Source organism: Centroberyx gerrardi, chromosome 14, assembly GCF_048128805.1.
Source record: "Centroberyx gerrardi isolate f3 chromosome 14, fCenGer3.hap1.cur.20231027, whole genome shotgun sequence".
Lineage (NCBI taxonomy): Eukaryota > Metazoa > Chordata > Actinopteri > Beryciformes > Berycidae > Centroberyx > Centroberyx gerrardi.
This window is the reverse complement of record NC_136010.1, coordinates 4,678,133-4,700,827: the sequence shown is the minus strand read 5'-3', so window position 1 is coordinate 4,700,827 and position 22,695 is coordinate 4,678,133. Positions and strand designations below refer to the sequence as shown.

Genomic DNA, 22,695 nt, shown 5'->3' with positions numbered 1-22,695 from the left:
ACAATACTGAATTTGCGCTTAAACGCAGTCTTTGCAGGAACGAGGTGTTGGTATCCAAGACGATAAACAACCTTTCCGTATCGTTTTTCGGTTACTACTACCCCAATTCCTTGTTGACGATTGTTTAATGGATTTGTCGTAAATAACGTTACTGTTGGTTGCAATTGTTCGCCATGATGCCTCTAAATGTCTGCCAACCGGACAATTGCTGTAAACTGCTAATCACAACAAGCCATAACGTTACCCCTCCAAGATATTTAAGGCTTCAGTCTCATAACGTTAGCATAACTATCAAGACTATCTCACATATAGCGAATTAAACACGGCCTACAGAGTGTTATGTAGCCTAGGCTACGTGTTTGTGTTATTGAATTTTTTTTTTGCCTAGGCTACATGTGGTGGGGAATAAAAAGCGGATCGTCCTGTCGATATTCTGGGGCTTTCCTATTACATCCGGATCCATTCTTTTCCGCCTATGGCGAAACTAAATGTTATTAAAACGTGCGAAACATTTTAAGTATAAATTACATATGACGAAGTTATCACATATTTCAAGGCGTCACTGAATTAAAAACTATTTTGCTAACAACTATGGTGCGGATGTTGCGTTATCCTCGCTTTACAAAGCCACTAAATACTGGAATGCTAAGCTAAGTGTGGCTAGTGATCTTTTTTCCCACTGCAGCTTCAAAACACACCAGAATACATCTCAATATAAATAAATGCATAATAATCTAGATTAGTACAAGCAAAAACAGCCATTATTCGCGTCGGATGTGCTAGTTAAAGGCGATCATTTTACACAAATATTAATTTTCACTTAACACTGAAAAGGGGCAGGATCCATCTGTCTGTCTGTGGTCATTAAGGCAAACACCAACCACTCTAAACAAAAATCCATATATTATCATAACAGCAGTAATCTGTGCCTTTTCCTTAAAAGACATTGTCCTTATAGAACTTACATCAGTTTGATTCTACTTATTAAGTTGCATAGCCTATATGAATGTGTGTCATGCCATAAAGATGTGGGCCTATTATCTCTGCAAATAAAACGGTGAGTAAACTGAGTTTAACTGGGTTCACCCTCCACTATCCCTGGTTATTTAGATGTAGTGGGCAATAGCCTAAAATTAATTATATTTTCAGAGAAGCATTATTTTTTTTCCTTTAAAAGACACCCTCACACACCTTAAATCAGTTATTTACTATGATGTAGCTATACTTTGAATTTCTCTTCTCAAGGTGCCTAAGCTCTTATGCAGAAAAGGTGGGTAAGTTTAGCTAGGTTTAAGCTCCAGCACATTCTGTCACCTCCATAACAGTCAAGTGTGTAGATTTATGTGAGCTTCCATATTTGCCTGGTGAAGTTGGAGTCATAAAAATCCATCAGACATCTGGTGAATGTGACCATTCCTACTCAAGTCCTGCTTTATTGGTCGGCTACACAGATAAATGTTATAACAGGCAAACCCGAAACCTCAGATGCTGTTACTGTAACTTAAAGGAAAGTGATGGCTTTCATGGTTTTCTGCTAAAAACTTGACAAAGAATTTTAGAATTGCTGATTCTAAAAACTCAGTTTATCTTGAAATGACAACTAACAAGACTGAATTAAAGTAAACCAAGTTGGGTATCACTTAAAAATGACCATCATTTTTTGATGTACAGTCTGACGTTAATGGCACGTAGACAACCTCTAAATAGGTACATAGAGGTAAATTCTCTCATTGTGCAAACTGGTAAATCAAATAATTGTAAAATTAAACTGTTCATTTTACCAGAAACCCCTTTAGGTACCCACACCCACCTTTGAAGACAACTAACCTAGAAACCTCGTGTTCCAGACCCTGCGGTGTTATTTTACTGGAGTCCCATGGCAGCATCAACTGTCTCTACCAAACATCCTCCAAAGGTTTGTTATGGTTCATTATCCTTGAGCAAGACAGTGATCACTGCATGTCAGTCTAAATAAGAGTGTTGGCTACACACCTGAAATATAATGGAAATGTAGTTTGGAGATAATGAATGTATTTAGTTTATAGAGAAAAAGTAACAGCCTTTGAAAATAAAAACATGATTTCTTCGGCCACATGACAAAGAGCCTTTGGAGCTGCACCGTGAGTTATTTTTTGACGTTCAGAAGTTCAGATGGAACCAAAAACTCCAACTTCATCCCTCTGTGGTTTTCACATTTTCTCTCGGGATTCACATTTTCCAGATTATTTTTTCCCTGACAGAAGGATGGATAAATAAAAATGAATAGATACAAACATGCAGTACATAGAATTAACAAATTAATAAATACCAATGTAAAATCACATCACATCCAGAACAAAAACTTCATTTCACTTAGTAAGATTTTATTCTCTGGAACCAGATTCTTGTGGGTATTATTTAACACACAGGACACATGACAGAGGTTTTTACCAGCCAAGCTGTGTTTTATTGAGTAAAAATTATATATAGGCTGCTATAGGAAGTACACAAACATAAAAACATTTCAATGGTTTTCCACTAACAGTTCAAAATAAGTATAAAAATAGCACAGATTCTGTTCTTTTGGAATGACTTTGCACCTTAGATTCATAAAAAAAAGGCAAAGAAAGCAGAACAAACAAAAATCATAATATGCGATTCTGATAAAAAAAGAGGCACAAAACAAAAGGATTATAGTAGAAAAAAGCAGAAAATGTTTCTCAGATAACATGAATCACACAAAAGCCTACAAATGCACACTAATACGTTTCAAATCTACAAATAACACACAAAGTATAAAAAAACTATTGATTAAAATGCTCTAAAATCACGCTATAAAATTACAAATCTCAAGCAAGCTTTATATTGTGCTAATATATACGCATAGGATCTCAGTATAAAACGTCTTAGAAGAGCAATTACATAAAGTCAAGCAAAACTGTCTAAAAAATATTTGCGTACTGTTTTCAAGCATAACATTCATCTGACAAGTACAGTAGTATTAATAAAGCGTGTAAACGATCGTGGTTTTTTGGCTTCTTGAAGGATTTCAGAATCAAACTTAAAACTTAGAAAAAAAGGTTCCTAGTGGCTCTTTTAGAGGCCTTTTAAGCACCAAAAAAACGTTTACCCTGGACTTGTAAGTTTCTCAATGAACTGGTCATTTAAGAATAATAGAAGTTCTTGCTGCATTACAAAGGCTTGTGCATTTTGCATTAAAAACATAATGTAGTTCTTGGTCAAACGAGAGAGTTAAAAAACACTTGTAAACGTTTCTATCGACACAGTACGCAAAACATTGTATAAAAAAGTTCCAGTGATAAAATACAGGCTATATATACAGGGCATGTGGGAGCAGGCTACAGTATATATTCACAGAACAGAGATCCTTACGGAGGAGCGGTGTACAGGTGCCCCGTTGTCTGAGGTAATGCCCACTTGGTTTGTTTTGGTGACAGCCAACAGTATGAAAATCTTCCAGTTATTTAAACAAAGATATCTTAAAGGACTACACCGACTGTTTGGGAGTTTGGCCGATCGGGCACCTAACCCAATATCACATGAGAGGATTGGCACCAAAATCACAAATGTGTCTCCAGTAGATATGTCTACTATGCTAAAGCGTTAGCATGGACTTTTCTAGCGCACCAGACATTCCTAGCTAGGAAAGTCCGGTGCGCATGCTAACGCTTTAGCATTCAGTGACTAGCATTATCCAAAGTATGAAGACAAACCTTTCAGTAATTGGTTTTTATGCTATGACATGCAGATTTATAACTTCTGAAAACAAAATCTCAATCTTCATCATTAGTGAAGTCCATTATGAATCAGGAGCGCAAAAAACTTTAGCTGTCTGGCTAACTTCGCTAACTGCCTGTGTAAACAAGTTACATTCAAAGTCTTGCAGGAAGAGAGATTTTGCAGTCGTTTAAGTGTATTTTACCAATGCCCTAAACAAGCCTGGCAGGTTTAGACACGTCATTAAAATTAACTAATCATCCAGGCTTAGAGCTGCTGCAAGTTCTCATTTTTTCACTTTTAGGATAATGCTAGTCGCCTTTGACTACTTAACATGCTGTATGCTAAAGCGTTAGCATGTGCACCGGACAGAGCTATCTACTGGAGGCACAGGGATGATTTTGGTGCCAATCCTCTCCTCAGATATTGGGTGAGGTGACCAATAAGCCAACTTCCCAAAAAGTCCTTCAAACAAAAAGTAGTCAATGGTAGGTCACAAAAACACGTTGTGTGTCCACCAGTGTTTCCCATCATTTTCTCTCTCTCTCTCTCTCTCTGGAAACAGCAATAGCCTTGAAACAGCATTTAGACCCTGTGACACTGAAACATGGGGAGACACTGGTGTCCATCTTCTACAGAAACTAAAACATATATATTTTTCTTTTTAAGATACTATCTAAAACACATCTACAGTAAGATAAATGTTTTCACTCTTTACATCTCAGCTGTCTGGAATGGTTGAGAAAAAACATAAATACAGTCGCTGTATCTCAGTTTGATAAGTTGCATGACTTGCATTGACTTGTTTCAAGTATTGGTACGTAGTTATCTGGGAAATGTCGCTTTGACATTATGACATAACTAAAAGTTTCACTCTGTATCTATACAAAAAACATCTTTATAAAATCTTTAATAAAAGTTTTTTTTCTCTTTTTTCATGAAGCTATCTTGCTCATATCAACTCATCTCAACGCAAAAAAAAAGTAGGAAAATAATTTGTGTTTACAACAAACAACAAAATTCTATGAATATGAAATCATCTAAATAAAGATATTACTTTGGTTCCAGAGGCTTTAAAAAAGATGTTCTTTAGATTGACAACCTGTATTCCCCTTTTCACAGCAGCCTACTCCTCACATATCTAACTGTTCAGCTAAATGGAGGGTTAGGGGACTTCTAGTATGTTCTACACTTCCTGAATGAGATTCTCCAAGCTAGGATGTTCAATACAGAACCACTGATAAAGAGAGTCTGGCCCGGTGGAACTGTGGTCGCCATGTTGCTGCCCCTTCTTTACAGGACTGTCAATTTGTAACAGTGCTCTCATGACACCTGTCCTACTTGTATTTACCACTAGGAGGCTGATGGGGACGTTTTTTCCCCAGTCGGCAGGTCGTCTTTACGGTAAATCCAATATGACGTGAACGCGACATAAGTCACTTAGCAACGCCACGCAGCAGGACTGTGGCGCCAACATGGCTGCCGACGACAAACAACCTCTTTTAATCAATGTTGTTGGTGTAGAGCAACATGTTCTAATATAAAACTGGAGCTACACTGGAGATACTGAGAACTAATCCAATGGGAGCGCACACAATGCCCAGTGTCAGCGTACTATGAGGGACAGGCGAACCACCCTACTGGCCTCCATTATGGATGACATCATCAGTTTGATTGACAGGCTGCTCTTTCATCAATGCGACACCTGACCCTTGACCCTCCCACTCTTTCTGGCCTCCTGGTTGGTGGTAAACAACATCCAAGGTGCTCAGCCATGTATTTGTATCTGTGTGAATGTGTGCTTGTGTTAGTATAGATTGTGTGTGTGTTGAAGGCCACAATGCCATCATCAAAGGGACCCAGTAAAGCTAACGGCCACTTTCACTATTTCTCCAGCCACACTGATTTTTAGAATTATAATTAAGACTGGTTGGCTACCTGCCAAAGTGGCTGGTAGAGTGGAGAAACTTTCCAGCTACAGCCAAAGTTAACCAAAATTTGGCTGGTGGCTCGTGTCACTTGGACCCAATATCACAATAACGTTGGTGTGTATTCACAAGCAGTCGGTGGTGTCTATTTGCTGGTGTTGGGTGGTGTCTATTCGCAGGCGTAGTAGTCTTTGAGCGGTGCGAACAGATGTCTGATAACCGGGACGCTCCAGGACCGGCCCAGGAGTTTCTGTCTGGCACCGCGACCCATGTTGGACACGTCTGTGTAGTGGACAGGGAAGCCAAAGATCCTGCAGGGGAACAAACACACATCATCATTACAACCACAATCAGAATCACTTTAAAGCTGCACCAGTTGCATGTGTTTGTGTGTGCTCTCTCTTTATATATATACAGTATATATGTGTATGTGTGTGTGTGTGTGTGTGTGTGTGTGTGTGTGTGTCTTCCTCACCTCTCCAGCTCAGTGCACCACAGAATGTCCTCCTTCCCGTTCATCATGACAGGGAAGTGCTGGTCCTTCCCCTGTTTGATGGAGTTGGACCGAGTAGTGATGGTACGCACCTTCCCAAACTATACAGGATACACACACACACACACACACACACAGACAGAGAGAAAGAAATATACTGTCAAACAACTGCAACCACAAAAAATAGCTTTATTTATCATTGACTTGAGCTTACGGGAGTCTAATGTAAATTTCACCAAAACAAAAAGAAACATTTCAGATATTCTGAATCTTGGCTAGTGATAAGTAAGACTAACTTAAAAAATGCTGCTCATAATCTTTAAAATATTGACATTCTTTTTAAACCTGATTTGAGTGCTCATGCTCCTTTTCATCATCAATGCATACACAGTCACACACATCCACACCTGTCAGCTGCCCAGTACAACCACAGTCTCCTTCTATAAAGCTAGATATCAGACCTTAGCAACTCTCCCATGCTCCAAGCAGTCCTGCAGCTCCAGCTTGTCCATCCCAGAGGCACACAGAGGCCTGCAACAGAGGGGAGAACAGTAAATATCACTTTTAGTATAAATCATCAATTAATGAATCAATCGTCCCCCCTCCTTGGCATCGCTGCATTTGTTTGAAGAGGAAGGAGGAGGACAAGAGCCGGTACCAGCTCTTGATAACAGCCAGTATGATTCTGTGAAGTTGCCGTAAAGCATCTCTGTAAAGCCGTAAACTCGACGTTGCCGTAGTTGCCCTGGTAGTCCAGGGCAACTACCCCCACCAGGGGTCCTTGTGGGGGTTCCAGGGGGTCCCCAGCAAATTGATGAATTATTAAAACTTCACCATGATTTCATTTACAAGAATTTAACACAATTAGAGAATGTAGAAGAATGACTATCACATCTAACAATAAAAATATTCTCTGATTTGGGTCCAAGAGACAAAATCTCATCAAATGGGGGTCTGTGGCTCTAATGTGGACTAAATTAAGGGTCCTTGATATGAAAAACGTTGAGAATCACTGCTCTATTGGAACATGACAGAAAATACCGTAAATCCTCTAATAGTGGCCGGTAGTCAATTAAAAGCTGGGTCTCCGATAATGGCCGGGGCCGTGGTCGACACGAACAAATAAAGGCCGGCCTCAAATACAGGCCGGGGGAAAAAACAAAGGAAACAAGACTAGGTCAAAACCTAGTATATGGCTGGACCGTGTCCGTCTCCTCTCTCCGCCGCTGTCCTCTCCACCGCACTCCTGGAACACATCGGCGCCCAGGTTCAGTTAGCTTCAGCTTACATGCAAACAACGGTGGATACCGGTAAACTCCTGGTGCCTGTTTGTAACTGTAGTCTGTAGTAACGTACAAGTGCCACAAGACGGCTCGGCCGGCAGAAGTCTCTGGAGCGTACCGTCGTTGATTACCGTAATTATCGTAATGCATTGCAGTAACAAAAAAACGTCTACCTAACGTACCGTAACAGAAGCAGATCAGAAAACAAGGAGGCTTCGTACTAAAATATGAGCAAATATACTTATCGAACAGAGGGAATTAGAAATAAAGGCCTGTCTCTAATATAAGCCTGCTTCCAATAAAGGCCTGGTACCCTCTGCAGTTGAGGTAAATAAAGGCCCGGGCCAATATTAGAGGAATTACGGTACTAGTGTTCTTCTCTTGTGAGCGGACAGGCAGTTGAGGTGATTCCTACCTGTTCATGCCCGGCAGGTTCCCCCAGAAGTACCGAGCCCGATGGGCAGCAGACACCTCGATAGCATCGATCATCACCGGGTTACACTGCAATACACACACAGACAAAGACGCACATTGACGTAAATACACACAAATATAGGCCAAAACAATTATCATGTATTTAACTCCTAACTTCTTCCATTTTCATTCTCGCAGCTGTGACTAACCTCCAGGAACCGTGAGATGTCTCTCTTGTCGTTGACGCCCATGGCGACCACGTTCTCGAACATCCAGAAGAACGGCCGGTCCTCTCCTTCTTTAGGCTTGGCCTCGCTCAGCAGGCGGTAAAACTCAAAGAACAACCGACCTGTTCCTTCTAGAGAGAGAGAGAGACAGAGAGAGACAGAGAGGGAGGATGGGGGAGGTGACAAAACATGATTAGGGTCTAGGAAAGTATCACCACCCTGCTTCAATGATAAGAAGTGAAAGAAAGCAAAATCTACAAAATGAGAGATATCAAACTGTGAACTTCATGGAATTTAAAAATCTACCTGACTGATTTGGGGGTTTTTGAAGGGCGATACAATACTGATATTTTTAGACTAAAGTCACCAATAGCCAATATTTAGTGACAATACTCAGTCTCTTTAAATTTGACCATTTCCAAGCCAATCTGAGGCTACAGAACAAGAAGTCCTGCACTTGCAGTCTTTATATTTAAAGGTTACAACATTTCGGTCCTCAGACCTTCAACAGGTAGAACCATTTTCATTCCAAAAAATTAAAAGTATTCACTGTATTCCCTAATTTTGTTAGGGTTAGCAGGTTTTTAAGGCTGGTTGACCCATCAATGGCAGGAAACCCCTGGGATACATTAGGCCTTTAAATGAAGAATTTAATTTACAAAAACATAAATGAAATGTGTAAAGAAAATAAAATGTCATTGTAGGTTTTTACAGACTGTTTTAATGCACTTTCATCATATCGGCAAACTGAAACAGCGGTCTAACTTCACCCTGCACTTATATGATGACAAATAAAAAATAGATAAAGACACAGTATATATATGATGAATCCCATAGGACTCTACCCACCGTAGAGGCCCTTCCTGGCCGGGTTGACGATTGACAGGTCGTTGCAGGGGCTTCCACCAATCACCAGGTCAAACGGCCCCCACTCTTCAATCTGAGGAGACAACAGCACCGCCTACTGTCAGACTGAGGGAGTGACAGGACTACACAGGAGAGCCACCGCAGGAATAAAGTGGCATTTTCTCTGACAAAATGATGATGGCATGAAAGTAAAACTCACTGTGTAATGTTATCGCTAATTATCATGAAGTTTTCACCTGTCTGGACACCTTTACTTACAGAATAGTGACATTTTAGTGAATATAATCATCGAGTTCTTTTCAAATATTGATCAGAACATCAGGGTAATTGTTTTCCCAATTATATAAATAGCATTTTGGAAAGAAACCCTTTACTTTTTAGAGGTAGTTCATCAGGTGATCCTGTGTTGCTCAGTGGATAGACAGGGTGACATCATGTAGGCAAGGCAAATCTAAGACTTTTTAAGACCTTTTTAAAGGCACTTAGAACAAATTTTAACCAATTTCACCACTGAAATGAACATGGAAATGAAATACAAAACTTTTGCTCTATCACAGTATGGGCTTGCATGACTGGGCTTGCACGACTGAAGATTTAAAGTCCATTTTAACAGTATCCAAGCACGTTTAAGGCCTTGAACATATCGGAAATCAAATTCAAGCCATCTTAAGACTGTTTCAGGACCTGCAGACAGGCTGGTAGTCAGAGCAAAGCACTAACTCTGCTTCTGTTCTGGGTTCAATTCCCATATCAAAATGTATGCACTCATGGTGCTGTGAGGTGGTTTGAATGAAAGCCTCCACCAGGTGGCAGGTGTTGGGATTCCTCTATATCAGGGACTGCTAAACCTTTTTCAGTTTGAGGCCCAAACGTAAGGTAACAAATAAAGGTTTGATGCCCAGACTCAGAGACACAAGGCCTGAGCAGCGATAGCCACCATGGCTGAACAGACAAAGAGAAGAGAAACTCAAACTGCATCAGCAGAAAATCCAAGCTCCCACACTGTTTGATTGACAGGTGCTCTGTGGGAAGTGCAGTGCAGAAACACCACGGCAATGAGCGCTTAGCAACAGAGATGGAGACCAAATTAGAAAAACAAGGAAGTCACGGAGTGCCACTTTAAGAAGCACACTCACCAATTCATTCAGTCATTTGCTCCTTCATCCATCCATCCATTCATCCATCCATCCATTCATTCATTGAACCCAACAACACACTCACAACTCCTAGTTTAACCAACCAGACCACAGATTCACCAGTCTGCTCTAAAATTTCCCTCCAACATCTGCTCACATCTGCTCTTCCTTTGGCCTCTTTCACCCTTTCTCTCTCTCTCTCTCTCTCACACACACACACACACACCCAAACCCCTCCTCTTCCTCTCCCCATACATAAGAGTCCTTTCACTCAAGACAATGACCAGAGAGAGAGAGATAAAAAGAAAGAAAGAAAGAAAGAAAGGGAGAAAGAGAGAGAAAGAGAAAAAGGGGTGGAGGTGGGCTACTCTTAATCTCTTACATAACAGCTAAAAGAAAGGAGGGGCGTGAACCCCTAAACACTCTCTCTCTCTCTCACACACACACACACACACACACACACACACACACACACAAACACGGCGTGACTAACAAGTGAAAGGGTTTTCGGGGGGATTTACTGAGGCTGAAGCTGCTCTTTGTCCTCTGGCCCGAACCACGTCACTGCAGCTGCCGGCCTCTGCTTAGTGTGTGTGTGTGTGTGTGTGAGAGAGAGAGAGAGAGAGAGAGAGAGAGAGAGAGAGAGTTGTGTGTAAGAGAGAGAATGAGAGTTGTGTGTCTGTGTGAGAGAATGTGTGTGTGCGAATATGAGAGAGAATAAGAGGTGTGTGTGTGTGTGAGTGTGTGTGTGTCAGAGAGCTGTGCATGTGTTAAGAGAGAAAGCGGGAAAGACAGAAAGAGAGAGTCGTGTGTTTAAGTTTGGCAGACAGAGAGTAAAGAGATGAAAGAGAGAGAGAGGGAGGGAGAGAGAGAGAGAGAGAGAATCTATGAATGGGATAGATGGTTTTTGTGTGTGTAATATGCATTGACTTGAAAGCTTAAAGGAATGGCTTATTACAATAAAACACAGTCTAGAAGCACAAGTAAAACTTCAAATGACTGTGTGTGTGTGTGTGTGTGTGTGTGTGTGTGTGCGCGCGCGTGTTTGTATGTCTGTCCATGTCACCAAGCGTATGTGTGTGTCCAAGCGTGTGTGTATGTGTGTTTGTTTGTTCCAGCGTGCCATACCCAAGTCACACAGTATCTGCGGTGCAAATACTTCTGAGCATTTGTTTTAACCTGCCTGGAGTCCCAGGTGGGTGGAGTTTGCCACATCGTATGCCACATACAACGAGCGACAGAAAGTTCAGCCTGTTTGGGAGTTAATGAAGTCCACTTTACTGTGAGAAGACACAAATTATCTGACACTATCTGAATGGTGATATGTGGCAAACTCCACCCCTCTGGTGCTGCAAGTAGGGTAAAACAAACACTAAGAATTATTTGCAAATACTATTTTGACCCTGGTGTGAATGTGTCGATTATGTTATGTATATTTATACATCAGTGCGTTTCTGTGTGATGGTGTGCAACCAAGTGTACAGATTGCCACAGAGTTCATTTCCAAAATGCAATATTTCTATTTTGAGGGGAAAAAAACATGAACTGAAACTAGTCACACAAAAAAAAGCAATGCAAGCAGCATCAAAGTTTTTTTTTATTTTGATCATTACTACTTTTAAATGATTTAACTCATGATGTTTTGAACTATTCTGCAATTAAATATAATGCCAAATTATGGGGTGTGCACTTCACAGCATGCACTTTATCCAGACATGTACATGTTATATTGTATGTACTTTATAGCATGTACTTTATCTTGATATGTGCAGGTTGTTGACAACAAAGCACAGTGTTGAGTTAAAACTCAGATAGCGCAAGAAAACGATGCCGACCGGAACTTAAGTTTCACTTTCAGTTTCCATTTCCGGCGGAGCTATTACATCGGCGCACCGCTGAAGAGGACAAAAAACAAATCGCGAAAAGCCGGCTCATTAATGCCGCTTTTCCACCGCATGGTACCGGCTCAACTCGACTCAACTCTACTCGCCTTTTTTGGTTTTCCATTGGGCAAGTACCAGGTACCAGGTACCATATCACCTGGTACCTGGTACTTTTTTTGGTAGCACCTCCGTCGAGGTTTCAAGCCAAGGAGGTTCAAGCTAGCTGAGGCGATACCAAAAGGTGACGTGAAAACACTGCAGACTACTGATTGGTCAGAGAGAATCGTCATCATTGCCGGCAGCGATAGCGGGAATTTTAAAGCAGGCTAAAAGCTGTTGTAATTTTGGCTCTACGACTATTAATATGTCACTTTATTAAGTTTTAATATTTTTTTCAGGCGAGAAAGTAACCATGTAGATTCCCAATATGCGGTCAGTTTATCCAAATAACGCCTGTTTGTAAATCTGCTGCAACGTTTTCGGAGATTTGGGACCAGGACCGTCCGCCTCGTAGTCTGAAGAGACTCGATGCATTTTCGAGTTGAGCCGGTACCATGCGGTGGAAGAGCGGCTTAAGTGATGTTGGTTTTGGTATTGATGTTGGAAATGCCTGGTATGTTAGTAATTTAAGTTAATGTAATATTAAATGATAATCGGTAATGTTTAGCAGCATACGTATCAGTCTGGCTCGCTTGATTTATGGTTGTACTTTGCAGCTCTGTTATGAGTTGACTTACCTTGGTTATGAGTGATGTGTATTGTTTAAGCACAATGCTGCAGACAGTTTACAGAATTACGTTTTTTTTAATTTTTGATTAAGTATAATTAAATGGAGATACTGTAACTATATGTTTCAAGGGAATAGGTAAATAAGAAAATGTCTAATTTAAAGAGCGGATATCTTTGTTTTGAAAGTAATGGCATTTTTTGTACATTTTCCCTTTGTTTTCTTTAAAGGTTATCAACCTGACTAACTTTACTGCCAATGTCAATAACTCTACTAAGTGCTCTTATTACTTTTACTAAAAGCAAAACTGGACTGTAACAAAGTATTCATAGCAAAGTGGAAGTGGATTGAAAATAAAAAGAGGAAAAGAAGAGTGAGTTGTCCTGTGCGTCCTTTGAAGTTAACCAGGCCGTTTTCAAGTTTGGGCAGGAGCTGAACAAAACCTAGTATAACTTAACACACAGAAACTCTGAAACTGCATCATTACTGCACAGTATGCATTTTATTTTAATAGGTGATTCCACTTGTACCATGTGATATGAGTGTGTGCTGAATGTTGAAATAAGTGTCGTCTGCTGTAACTGTTTTGAAGCTGCAAAACAAATTGCCTTGACAAGAACATTAATGTTTTCTGTTCTATTCTATTCTATTCGTCATTCCATATCTCTAAAATACACGAGAAGCAGTCTGTGAAAATGTAATTGTTTTGTCGAACAAGGACTTCAGTTACCTTCTATCCTTCAAAAAAGTCCCATCATTTGTTTTCACTTTGTACTATCAATCATTTTGAACTTTTTTGTTTTCAGTGTAACTCTCCATTATCATGTGACCTCAATGTAAATGTTTGCACTCTGCTTACAGTCCTTCAGACTCAATGGCACCAGGCCTGAGAGCCTATCTGTCTAATGGAGAGGGTGTGTGTGTGTGTGTGTGTGTGCGTGTCTGCGACGCCTGTAACACGGATGATAAATGTAAACTCGGAGTTGATAGAGGGAGATATACAGAGAGAGATGGAGATGAAAGGAGAGAGACAAACAAAGAGAGGCTTCCCTGCTGCCTGTCTGCTGACTCAACCTGTGACAACCAGCTGAAGTACTTGTGGCGCGCTTGATTTATGTACCCACACACCTGAACAGCTTTCAATGGGAGCAGATCACTCACAGAGTCTCCCACACGTAGATTTGTTTGTGGTGGTCCACTATGATATCAGAAAGACACACACACACACACACACACACACACGCACACACACACACACACACACACACACACACACACACACACACAGCCTTTCCTTGACTAAATTCTGCGCTCAGCCTTGCTTTGTTAGATGCGTAAAAAACAGAAAAAAAGAAGTAGCTTTTCCAAACCTTTTATGTTCTCATCATGCTATTTTTTTGTATTTTTTTATGAATGCAGAAGAAACATCATGCACAAATGTTTCGTCTGGTGCCGTCTTCAGTGTGTTATGGGAAGAAATGAAGATTAAAGAGATGCATGCAGGTATAAACAGAGGCAATCAACCAATCATGTGATATTTTACACCAGTGGCAGGTAATTACGCTGTGGCGGCCTGTGTGTGAGGAATTCCACCACACCTCTGGCCTCTGAGTAGATCCACTGGAGCATTATGGGGGTTTATGCTCCTGTAATGTTGTTGAGGGAGTTTAAAGCTGCAATAAGCTAGATTTCCTGACCACTAGAGGGCGACAGAAACGTCAACACATTTGTAAATAACACACAGCAAAGCCACTGCACTACGGAGGCCTACTAAGGACAAACCTAGCAAAGAACCGTGCATAAAGGCTAACAGCTAAGCTAACCGTATCTACGGAGAAGTGTCGCAGGTTACCAGTCTCGCTTTGACAGATTTTTCTCCCGCTGAAGGTCACATGTCCCACAATGACATGTGAAGAGGCAGGTAGCAAGTTCACTAGTTTAACACGTTTACTAGTTTAACAAGTTTACTAGTTTAACAAGTTTACTAGTTTAACACGTTTACTAGTTTAACAAGTTTACTAGTTTAACACGTTTACTAGTTTAACAAGTTTACTGGTTTAACAAGTTTACTCACTCGCTTCATCGATTCCGCCATTACGAGACTTTCTAATATCTGTCTAATATATAATATAATAATAATGTCTAATATCACTTATTGCAGGTTTAATAATATTCAATAGTGAGTTTTACTTATTTCAGTCCAATAATGATTTTGTCACAGTTGGTGTGGCAGTTTTCAAATGGGGGATATCTGACTTTGGAATTAAACTAATTTTTTCCCCCCAAAATAATGTTTTCCTTCCCTCCCCTCCCTCCCTCCCTCCCTCCCTTCCTTCCCTCCCTCCCTCCCTTCCTTCCCTCCATCCCTTCCTTCCCTCCCTCCCTCCCTCCCTTCCTTCCCTCCCTCCCTCCCTTCCTTCCCTCCATCCCTTCCTTCCCTCCCTTCCTTCCCTCCCTCCCTCCCTTCCTTCCCTCCCTCCCTCCCTTCCTTCCCTCCATCCCTTCCTTCCCTCCATTCCTTCCCTCCCTCCCTCCCTTCCTTCCCTCCCTCCTTACGTTTTTCTTGGTGATGTTCCGGACGTCGTGGACGTACTGGATCTTTCCTTCATGTCTGACCACGCCCACTGAGATGGAGTCCTCACACACCTCCGACGCCACGTACTGGTCCACCTTGAACCCCAGGTCCCTTAACACCAGGTAGCCTGGGAGTGGAAACACACACACACACACACACACACACACACACACACAAATAAAAACACAGATACAGATGCATGGACACACATCAAAAACCAAACACACCAACAGATGCACAGATACATACACACACCTACAGATGGGTACACACACACATATATACAGGTACACATGCACAAAAAAAAACAGACACACACACACACACACACACACACACACACACACACACACAGTAAGTAAGATGAATTGTTGTGTTTCAGATAAATGAACCATCAAATGACTGCAATTCTACCATGAAATGATATCAAATCATCCAATCAAAAACGTAGTTACTATGCGTGCAAGTTCAAACACTCTCTCTCTATCTGTCTCTATCTCTCTCTCTCCCTCACCCTCACACACACACACATACACACACAAACACACACAGATACTCACCGGTGGCGATGCCGTCAAACAGGGAGAGGACTCTGATTGGTCGTCTCTGTTCTGCAGGGACTGCTGGGTAAATCTTTGGCTTCTCCTGGAGGACAGAGGCAGGAAGACGCAGGGAGATGATGACACTTTACATTTTACGCGTTTAGCATTCCTAAACGACAGATTATCTTTTGGCAGCTTTTTCCGTGAAGGCAGAACAGAGAGCGCACCTTCCATTACAGTAATGCATTTTCATTACTGGACAGCTGATTACCAAAAGAAGAATTTACTCCTTGCAGACTGGCCAAAACTCCTTTGGTCGCTGCCCACGCACTTTTAATCAAGAACGTACAATCTTGTGAAACTCACCTAGAAATTAACGGGAATTCTTAGCATGATTTCCCCAAAATAATAGTGGTTTGACCTCGACGTGATCTGAAAACGCAACCTTCTGATCTGACGTACTGTCTCATGAGTAGTTTTGGGCAAGTTACTCAGAAAATGTCATCAATTACTCTTACTACTTATTACTCATTTTAAAAAGTAGTCACATTACTTGACTAATTCCTCAACAGGAGGAGTAATTAGTTCCATTCCTCGTTCTATTACTTTGCGCTTCGTTGGCAGCAGCGGCTCCTTGTTTCTCCCTGAGTTTCACATCGCTGTGTTGCGTATCGGATGCTTTGATAAACTGGATGTCGTGTTTTTCTCTGTGGAAAGCGTTTTGCTGCTCACACAAAGTTCACAACGGACCAGAATGTTCTTTACATCCTTGACTGAGATCAATTCAAAGTAATGGGAAAACTTCCAGCTGCTGAAAGTCTGCGTCTCTCCCTCACCTTCCATCTTTTGTTTTGCTTTTTTAGCTAATAGTTGATGTAAACCTGCTGCATTTCCTTAAAGTCGAGATGAAATGAAAAATGCCTTTTTAACCCTTTTAGATCACATCCCCGGTCATATTGTGCACCTATTTAACAATATATGGCAAAAGAAATCTGTGTGTTCTTTTCGATCCAGATCTACGCTTCAAGAAAGTTGCTCAGGCTTGCCTCCTCCATCTCTAAAATAAGGTCATTTTTTTATCACTTGCAGATCTTGAGGAGGTGATTCATGCTTTTATCTCAGACTATTGTAATTCCCTGGACTCCTGTCTGAGCCGGAGCTCTCTCTGCCGTCTGCAGCTGGTGCAGAACGCAGCTGCAACACTCTCAACCAGATCCAGGCGGAGCGAACACATCGCCCACCGCGCCGCATCCATCATGCACCGGCTTCCCGTGAAATTTAGAATAGATCTGAATTCCCTACGAGCCAAACCGCTGCCTCAGGTCATCAGGCTCCAGGTCGTCCCACAGGCCAAACTGAAAACTACAGGTGACTTACAGCACTTTTACACACACGATTAACCGTTTGATGTTTTTATTTCTGCTTTCTGTTACTCTTCTTCTATGCCTTTTGAATGTCTGTAGTATTTATTTTATTCTTTTACTTCCCTTCTTAAGCATTGTACCTGTTTTATCATTTCTTCTGTAAAGCACTCTGTAACTCTGTTTTATACTCCGCTTTATAACTAAAGTTTATTATTATGGTTATTATCATTTAAAAAACTGACACTCTTACAAAATGATTGCTGGCCTGAAAGGAAAACACATACTGTTTCCTTCATACTCTCATATCCTTCTAATGTGTTATATATTGCATATTCCTTATATTTAAAAAAAAAAATTATAATTTCCTCTACTTCTCTCATACTGAATATATTTCACAATCTTGATATATTTTTTCATTTTTGTACATATTTTTTTATCATTTGCCTCTTTTTTCTTTGCGTCAGCATGTTCTACTGCTATTAGTTTATACAGCCTGACAATTCTGCATTTTATTGTTTTTCATACTTTCATTCATACATTTGTACTTTTGCGATCATTTGCGTTTAAATACTCGCCATATTCTCATTATATTGTGTTTCTCTCTCTCTCATTACTGGTAAATAAATTCTAACTAAATTCCCACTTTTACCCATAGAGATCATTAAAGTTTACTTTTGTCTTATCTGAAATGCTTAAAAAAAAACAAAAAAAAAACTAAAACGTTATCAGGGCGGACTCACAAACTCCTGCCCGTTGTCGTTGACGAAGAACTCCTGCAGCTTGAGGCTCCAGTCGTGCCGGCGCTTCAGGACGCCGTACTGCAGCAGCGGCTGGCACATGTAGCAGCGCCACGGGTCCAGGTGACGAGCGCTGTTCGACGCTCCGGGACCGACCAGGATGTCCAGACAGTCCACACAGAAACACCTGGAGAGAGACGGCAGAGCGGTGAACGGAGGGATGGAGACAGATGGTAGATGGATAGATAGATAGATAGATAGATAGATATATAGATAGATAGATGGAGAGCTATGGGTCCTTGGTCAGGACCGATGATCTGCAGTTTGACAGATCTTGACCACATCATATCAGACATGTTTGATATTATGAGACCCGACGTCTAGACGGGTCCTCAAATGTCGGCTAATTGTCTTAAAAAAACAGTAAAAATATAATGTATAGTAAAAGTATAACGTGAAGTATGAGAGCCAAGTTTACAGTGAGGTGGGGTGGAAGTTATATTAATGATAATAATGCATACCGATTTAAGGCTGTAAGTTACTAGCCTAACCTTTTTTCTTTACCTTTTTTTTTGTCTTTTTTCCGATGAAGCCACCTCACCTCTAGCTCTAATGGGAAGTGTGCAGATCATGTTGACAGTCTCTTGCTGTCTTTTTCAGTGCATAATAATGCATATTAATACATATTGCTTTATGCTGTGTCACGCAGTTCCTGTGAGATTAGAGGAGTCATCAGGATAATCTCAGGTGTAGCATTGAGTGTGTGATACCCGTCCCGCTAAATCACTTAGTGTGAGCAGAGAGACAGAAAAAAATCTGCTGTTATGTGTCAGTTAGGATTTTATTCTAGTGTCTCTCCAGTCTTAGATGCACAGAAACACCTTGAGAAGGAGATATGTAAATGGATGGAGGGAAAGGGATAGATGCATAGTGTGTGTGTGTGTGTGTGTGTGTGTGTGTGTGCCTGACCTGCAGCAGTTGGCGTTGCCGCAGAGCAGAACCTCTCGGCCTCCGCAGCACACGGTGCAGTAGGACTGGTAGCCATCGTCATCGTACATGTAGGAGATCTCCAGGTACACGTCCTGGACACACACACACACACACGAACACACACACACACGCACACACACACACAGAGGAAAACAAGAACCAATTTACAAACGTTCACGCACGTCTGGCTGCACCAAGGCAGATCAGATCAGCCAAATCGATGGAAATCTTTACGTCTTAAAACTATTATTTCTATTTTTATTTTATATTTATTACGTTTCACTGTGTCTGACATGTTCTTTTATGCTCTATTGCTTTTACTTCATACTTTTAACCACACAAAGTTAGTTCCCTTATGTCTTAACTTTGCTGTTTCTGTTCCTTCCTCCTTTTCTCCGTTTTGTAACCGCAGTATTTTGTAAAACACTTTAATACACGCTGGTTTTGTGTTTTAAAGTGCTATATGACTTGACTTGACATGTCATATTACATTATATCATTTCAGACTATTGCACAGCATTTCATATAATACAACGTCCATGGCCAATGTTTTTTTGTCATCATGCGTGGGTGAATTCCAGGCGTATAAATCGACACCGGCTCGGCAGAGAGCCAGCGGGCCGGTTGTTGGTTTAATATCTCTGTTGTGATGCAGGGCGTCGCCAAACAGGACATGATCTGTTCCATCGTTCCAGGAAACTCCAGGCAGACCGCTACCGGAGCTCCTGACTTAAGTTTCTGCTGATAAACTTCTTTTCCCCGCTGGCTTTGGTTAAGTCCAGTCATCTAACCACCGACTCCTGCTATCCTGTGAGCTAAAACTCCTTTCCAGCTCTGTCTGGCTGCTGTTTGCCTCCCGTTCTCCACTGATGATCTCCATAAGGCAAACAACTACCAAAAAAACAATTATATTTCCACTTTAAGTAATAATCTGTGACACTGTCAGCTCAATAAATGTCCATTTTGGTACTCTCTATCACCGATTGATATAACACAATAGTGATTCAACCTATATCCAGTTTTTGCTACTATCCTCTACTAAAATGGTTTTAAAATGTAGGTGAAAACTTTATTTCATTTTACCTCATATTTAAAGTAATAATCTGCTATATTTTCAAATAAATGTAATAAATTGATGAACTCTTTTCCACTGTCTGTTCTGAACAGCCGGTGTCTGGTAGCTTAAATCTTCTGCCGCACAGGAAGTGATGCGTTTTACGTTTCCGGTTTGTTTGGAATAAAAAGAAGAAGAAGAACTGGGTAGTTAGCGTGAGCGTGAACAGACAAAGAGAAGAGAAACTCAAACTGCAGCAACGGAAAATCCAAGGAAAAAGATTCACACTGTTTAATTAGAAATGGTTTCCTGCCTCAGACCAGTGATAATGGAAAATAAACATCCAAATCCACAGTTGAGAAGTTTTCTTGTCGCTCTACCTTGCAAGCTTGGCACAAGCCTCCTTCAAACAGCGGGTGGAAGGTTGCTGCTCTCATCTTTCCACAGGAGAGACAGAACTCTGCCAAGACACACACACACACACACACACACACACACACACACACACACACAGGTCAATCAACAGTTTAAAATGAAACGACAGTTAATAAATCACAAATAGGACATTAATCACACACACAAACAAACACACACACACACACATACAAATGCTAGCTGTTGTGTGAGGTTATCAATGATGTATTTTAAATGGCACTCGCACTACATTTATCACACACACACACACAGGCTCTGAATCAACTTCCAATTATCACAGACGTCAACACACACACACACACACACACACACACACACACATACATGAGCTCTGAATCAACTTCGAATTATCAGAAAGATATCTACTAACTCTGAATCAACTCCCAATTATGTAGGAGAAAGATATGTGAACACACACACACACACACACACACACACACACACACACACACACACACAATCTGAAAGTGAGTCATTACCTTCTATACTTCTTTTATTCTTCAGAACTTCATTCACCATTTGTTCTGAGAGAAAAGGAGAGAGTATGTCAAAAAAACACCAAAAAAAACTTTATCCTGCACAACTTGTAATGTTTTAAATCTTATTCAGTGTTTTATTTTTTCATGTGCAACTAAAACAACCATTACTGCACTACAGTTCACTTTAAACTAAAGTAAACCAAACTTTCAAACTAATCTAAACTTCAAAACAGCTATTAAAGACAAGTTACCCTTTAAGTTCATTTTACTGCCAAACACCAGGAACAACATCCCCAACATTTCCAGTGACAAGTGTGTTGACCCGACCTCTGACCCCTGCTATTGTGGGGTTTGACCTTTGCCCTTCACTGTTTTTACTGCAGAGATGTGTTCAGGAACACACAGAAAGCAGGGGAAATAATGCCTTAATATCCCCGCTGATATCAGCATATGCATTTTGAAGTTTCTAATAATTGGGATATCATGTAGAAATGTGCTGTGCAACAACTCATAATCAGAATACTTGAATATCAGAATATTAGTGAGAAATGTAAACCCACTGAATGATGAAAAAAAGTACTTAAATAATCACTTAAATACTTAAATAATAGAATTTTCACCATTTGAAAACGCACTTACACTCTTAGAAAATGATTGATAAAATGATAAAATGAAGACAAATGATGGTAATTGATTAAATGATGGTAGATTACACAAGTCCACAGTTGATGAAATAATATCACTTTTACAGACTGGATCTTTATATATATTCCAGATATTGAATGATGAACCCGTGGTAATTTTCCCAAAACAGGCGTATAGCTTTATAGAAGAAAACTCGTCAAATGTCACTAAATACAGAAGATAGAATACACACCACAATTCCATATTTCCAGATACCATATTTTGGAAATGAATACTGTATGTGGTGTGTACAGTGTGTTTGACCTTTGACCCGTACCTCTGCTGTAGGTCTCCTCGGGGGCGGCCTTGCTCTTACAGAGGCTGACTCTGGGTCTCTTAGCGCTGGGGAAATACTCCGGCAGGGACACGTCTAGGACCTGGTGGTTCAGCGGGTTACTCTCTGGACACACACACACACACACACACACACACAGAAATCAACTCACAGCCATAGCTACAGCGACATACAAAGTGGACCAGTAGAAAACGTCCGTGTGTGTGAATCCAATAATCACATTAAATTAGAGTCTTTGTTTACAACACCAACAACCAAACAACGCATCAACATCTAGGACAACTGACTGTATCGATATTTAGGCCTATTACACAGCTTTGTTGAATACTCAATTCTGATTGGCCACCAGCCCGCTGCTTCACATCTAATCACATTACACTGCAGTCAAGACGTCCGCTCCGTTTTGTTGATTTCTAATCAAACTAGAAGGAACTCAGAGAGCGCAAACCCTCTGATAATACTGAACAATTCTCCAACTTACTGTTACTCATCATTCCTATCACTTTAATTTTAAGATAATTGATTTCTGCAAACGTAGCTTAGATTTGGAATCAAGTCTCTATCTCCGTTAGTTTCATATTTATGCTAAAAAGTAGTTAGCAGCAGAGCGCTAGGCTTCATAGTATTAGCTTCCTCTTTTTCACTGGGCTTCAGTCTAATGTTACTTAACCAGAAAAACTGTGGTTCTTTGGCTCCGCCCACTGAGGTTTAACTCAACCAGTGAGACTGGAAATGTTTATATAACTAAAACTTAAATCTATGAACAGTACTACCAAAATATGTAAAACAATGAAAAATAAAGAATTTACACATACATAACAATAAACGTCTGTTCCACTTGACTGTGTGTCTGTGTGTGAGTGTG

At 40.7% G+C, this 22,695-nt stretch overlaps 1 protein-coding gene across 1 annotated transcript in view; it reads right to left on the bottom strand.

Moving 5' to 3' along the window:
* Window positions 1–2,419: 2,419 nt before the first annotated feature.
* dnmt3bb.1 (DNA (cytosine-5-)-methyltransferase 3 beta, duplicate b.1) overlaps window positions 2,420–22,695 on the bottom strand; it is a 59,967-nt gene continuing 39,691 nt past the window's right edge. The window contains exons 9-21 of the mRNA XM_078288058.1: window positions 21,813–21,933; window positions 20,852–20,896; window positions 20,318–20,397; window positions 18,863–18,975; window positions 17,897–18,080; window positions 15,811–15,895; window positions 15,232–15,377; window positions 8,912–9,002; window positions 8,045–8,193; window positions 7,837–7,922; window positions 6,600–6,669; window positions 6,121–6,239; window positions 2,420–5,956 (exon numbers count right to left, since the gene is read on the bottom strand). Of these exons, the coding sequence (XP_078144184.1) occupies window positions 5,815–5,956; window positions 6,121–6,239; window positions 6,600–6,669; window positions 7,837–7,922; window positions 8,045–8,193; window positions 8,912–9,002; window positions 15,232–15,377; window positions 15,811–15,895; window positions 17,897–18,080; window positions 18,863–18,975; window positions 20,318–20,397; window positions 20,852–20,896; window positions 21,813–21,933 (1,431 nt within the window). The 3' untranslated portion in view covers window positions 2,420–5,814. The remainder of the gene's footprint in view (window positions 5,957–6,120; window positions 6,240–6,599; window positions 6,670–7,836; window positions 7,923–8,044; window positions 8,194–8,911; window positions 9,003–15,231; window positions 15,378–15,810; window positions 15,896–17,896; window positions 18,081–18,862; window positions 18,976–20,317; window positions 20,398–20,851; window positions 20,897–21,812; window positions 21,934–22,695) is intronic.